We start from the raw sequence: 2,562 nt of genomic DNA on the forward strand, positions 1-2,562 counted from the left end.
CTCCGCATCCTCTGGCCCAGGGACATCCTGGTCACCAGCCTGGACGCCGCCACCACCTTCGAGGAGCTGTGCGCGGAAGTGAGGGAGATGTGCAGCCTCCCCCAGGCCCAGCCGCTCACCCTCAAGTGGGTGGACAGCGAAGGTAGGGGGGCCGAGTTCTCTCTCTCCATCTGCATCCGAGGGGCTGCCTCTGTGGGGGTGGAAACGTGGCCGCCTCCCTGCCCGGCGGGGACTGTGCTGACGTGGGGCCCGGCTCCCTCCGCTCTGGGGGAGCGCCCGTGGGTCGTGGGGACCCCTCGGCCTCAGGCCTGCGGTGGCCTCAGCCGTGTGTCTTGCCGCCCAGGTGACCCCTGCACTGTGTCCTCCCAGATGGAGCTGGAGGAGGCCTTCCGCCTGTCCTGTCAGCGCAGGAGCGACGGGCTCATCATTCACGGTCAGTGGAGGGCGTGGCGGGCGCTGGGGGTGCCACAGGGGGCGGTGGCGGGAGGGGGGCGGGGCAGGGCTCTCCAGGGCTGCCCTCCACGGGCTGGGAGCCTGGGGGCCCATCCTTGCATCTTTGTCAGACCACCTGGGGTCTGGGAGCCACACGAGGGTCATGGCTTAACGTCTCAGGGCGCCAGCAATTTAAGGATGTTGGACGTAATGCACCTCGAAGAGTTATTAACCCAAGTAAAGTGGCTGTGAGCGGTGGCGTCAGGAAGCTGTCTGCTTGCTCCCTGGGGCAGACGCCTGGGTCCTGGTGTGAGTCCCGGGACTGGCATCCCCAGAGTGTCAGCCCAGCTCACAGCTGCCTCCCGGTCTCCCGAGCTCGAGGGTCTGGGTGCCCCACTGGGCGGGCAGGGGGACGGGCGGAGCAGGGGACCATCCCCCAGCACCGCTCAGGGACGCACAGACCCGCCCTGTGGCTTCCCAGGCTCCCAGCTTGCCTCAGCCGGCTAGACTCAGAGCCGGGGCATAAATCGAAATATCGCTGTCATCCAGCGGAGTCTTTAACTTGGGCTTTTGCGCAGCTGGTGTGGCTCAGTGGTTGAGCATCGACCTATGAGGTCACGGTTCGATTCCCGGTAGGACTCATGCCCAGTTGCAGGCTCAGTCCCCAGTGTGGGGCGCGCAGGAGGCAGCTGATCAGTGATTCTCTCTCATCATTGATGTTTGTATCTCTCTCCCTCCCTCTCTGAAATCAATTAAAAAAATGTATATTTTAAAAGGTTGGGTTTCATTTTGAATTGGGGCTTGTCACATGTTCAGAGCTCCGCGGGGTGTCCGTGGGCCCACGAGCAAGGCTGGGGCAGCCGTGGCCAACCAGCCACGTGGCGGGCGGGAGCGTGAAACAGTCACCGCTTCCTGCCAGGGGTCACTTTCTCTAACGCTGGACTGCTGGTTGATTAAAATACCCTGTTTTGGTAGCTTTTCTACAAACGTGGCCTAGATACGGAAGTTCACCTGGTCCCCTTTATTTTTTTAATATATATTTTATTGATTTCTTACAAAGAGGAAGGGAGAGGGATAGAGAATTAGAAACATCGATGAGAGAGAAACATCGATCAGCTGCCTCCTGCACACTCCCCACTGGGATGTGCCCGCAACCCAGGTACATGCCCTTGACTGGAATCGAACCCGGGACCCTTGAGTCTGCAGGCCGATGCTCTATCCATTGAGCCAAACCGGCTAGGGCCACCCGCTCCCCTTTAGCACTGCGGTGCGAGCACGTGTGTGTGCGGCAGCGTTCACAGCCGTGGCGCTGAGACGTTCCGTTTTCCAGATTAAGGGGAGGTTGCTTTAGCCTGGTTCCCGTGCTTCCTCAGCTTCTGCTTTAACAAGTTACCGGGAGGCCTGGGTCCGTGCGGCAGTATTTACCGGTGAACCGAGTCCAGAGGCACGGAGTGTAGTGAGCTTTCAGGGGTGACTTTCAGGGGGACTGTGGGCCCCTCCTCTCGCACTAACTTAGTGCCCCTGACGCCCGTGCCTCCGGGTCCTGTAGGAGGGACTGGGGCGGACACACATGTGCTTGGTTCCCCGTTTTTGCCTTTCTTTTTTAAATACATTTTTTTAATATGATTTCAGAGAGGAAGGGAGAGGGAGAGAGAAACATCAATGATGAGAGAATCATAGATCCGCTGCCTCCTGCACGCCTCCCTACTGGGGATCGAGCCTGCCACCCGGGCCTGTGCCCTTGACCGGGACTCGAACCTGGGACCCTTCAGTCCGCAGGCCGGCGCTCTATCCACTGAGCCACACCGGCCAGGGCTCTTTGCCTTTCTGCACATCTCCCAGCAGCAGGGGATCTTCGGCCACGCGGGCTCTGGGCACGTGTGTGGTCAGCCCAACCTGCGCCTTCCCCTGAGACGGTACCTGTGACAGACACTTGGTGCTAACTCTCCGCCCCCTCTCCCCCCTCCCCTGCAGTGTTCCCGAGCACCCCCGAGCAGCCTGGCATGCCGTGCCCTGGAGAGGACAGTGAGTACTGCCCGCCTCGTCCTCGGACTCTGTCGGGCCGCGGGCTGGGCGTCGACGAGTTTGTCCGTGAGGGGAAGTGCCGTTGGGGTGGCCCGTGGCTTAGGC

At 61.0% G+C, this 2,562-nt stretch overlaps 1 protein-coding gene across 1 annotated transcript in view; it reads left to right on the forward strand.

The window, feature by feature from the left end:
• The window catches only part of PRKCZ (protein kinase C zeta), a gene marked incomplete at its 5' end in the record, with an annotated part of 67,508 nt that continues 64,946 nt past the window's right edge, over positions 1 to 2,562 (forward strand). The window contains 3 exons of the mRNA XM_015569687.1: positions 1 to 142; positions 344 to 433; positions 2,407 to 2,457. Of these exons, the coding sequence (XP_015425173.1) occupies positions 1 to 142; positions 344 to 433; positions 2,407 to 2,457 (283 nt within the window). The remainder of the gene's footprint in view (positions 143 to 343; positions 434 to 2,406; positions 2,458 to 2,562) is intronic.

The sequence above is a fragment of the Myotis davidii genome, unplaced genomic scaffold (genome assembly GCF_000327345.1).
Source record: "Myotis davidii unplaced genomic scaffold, ASM32734v1 scaffold586, whole genome shotgun sequence".
Taxonomy (NCBI): domain Eukaryota; kingdom Metazoa; phylum Chordata; class Mammalia; order Chiroptera; family Vespertilionidae; genus Myotis; species Myotis davidii.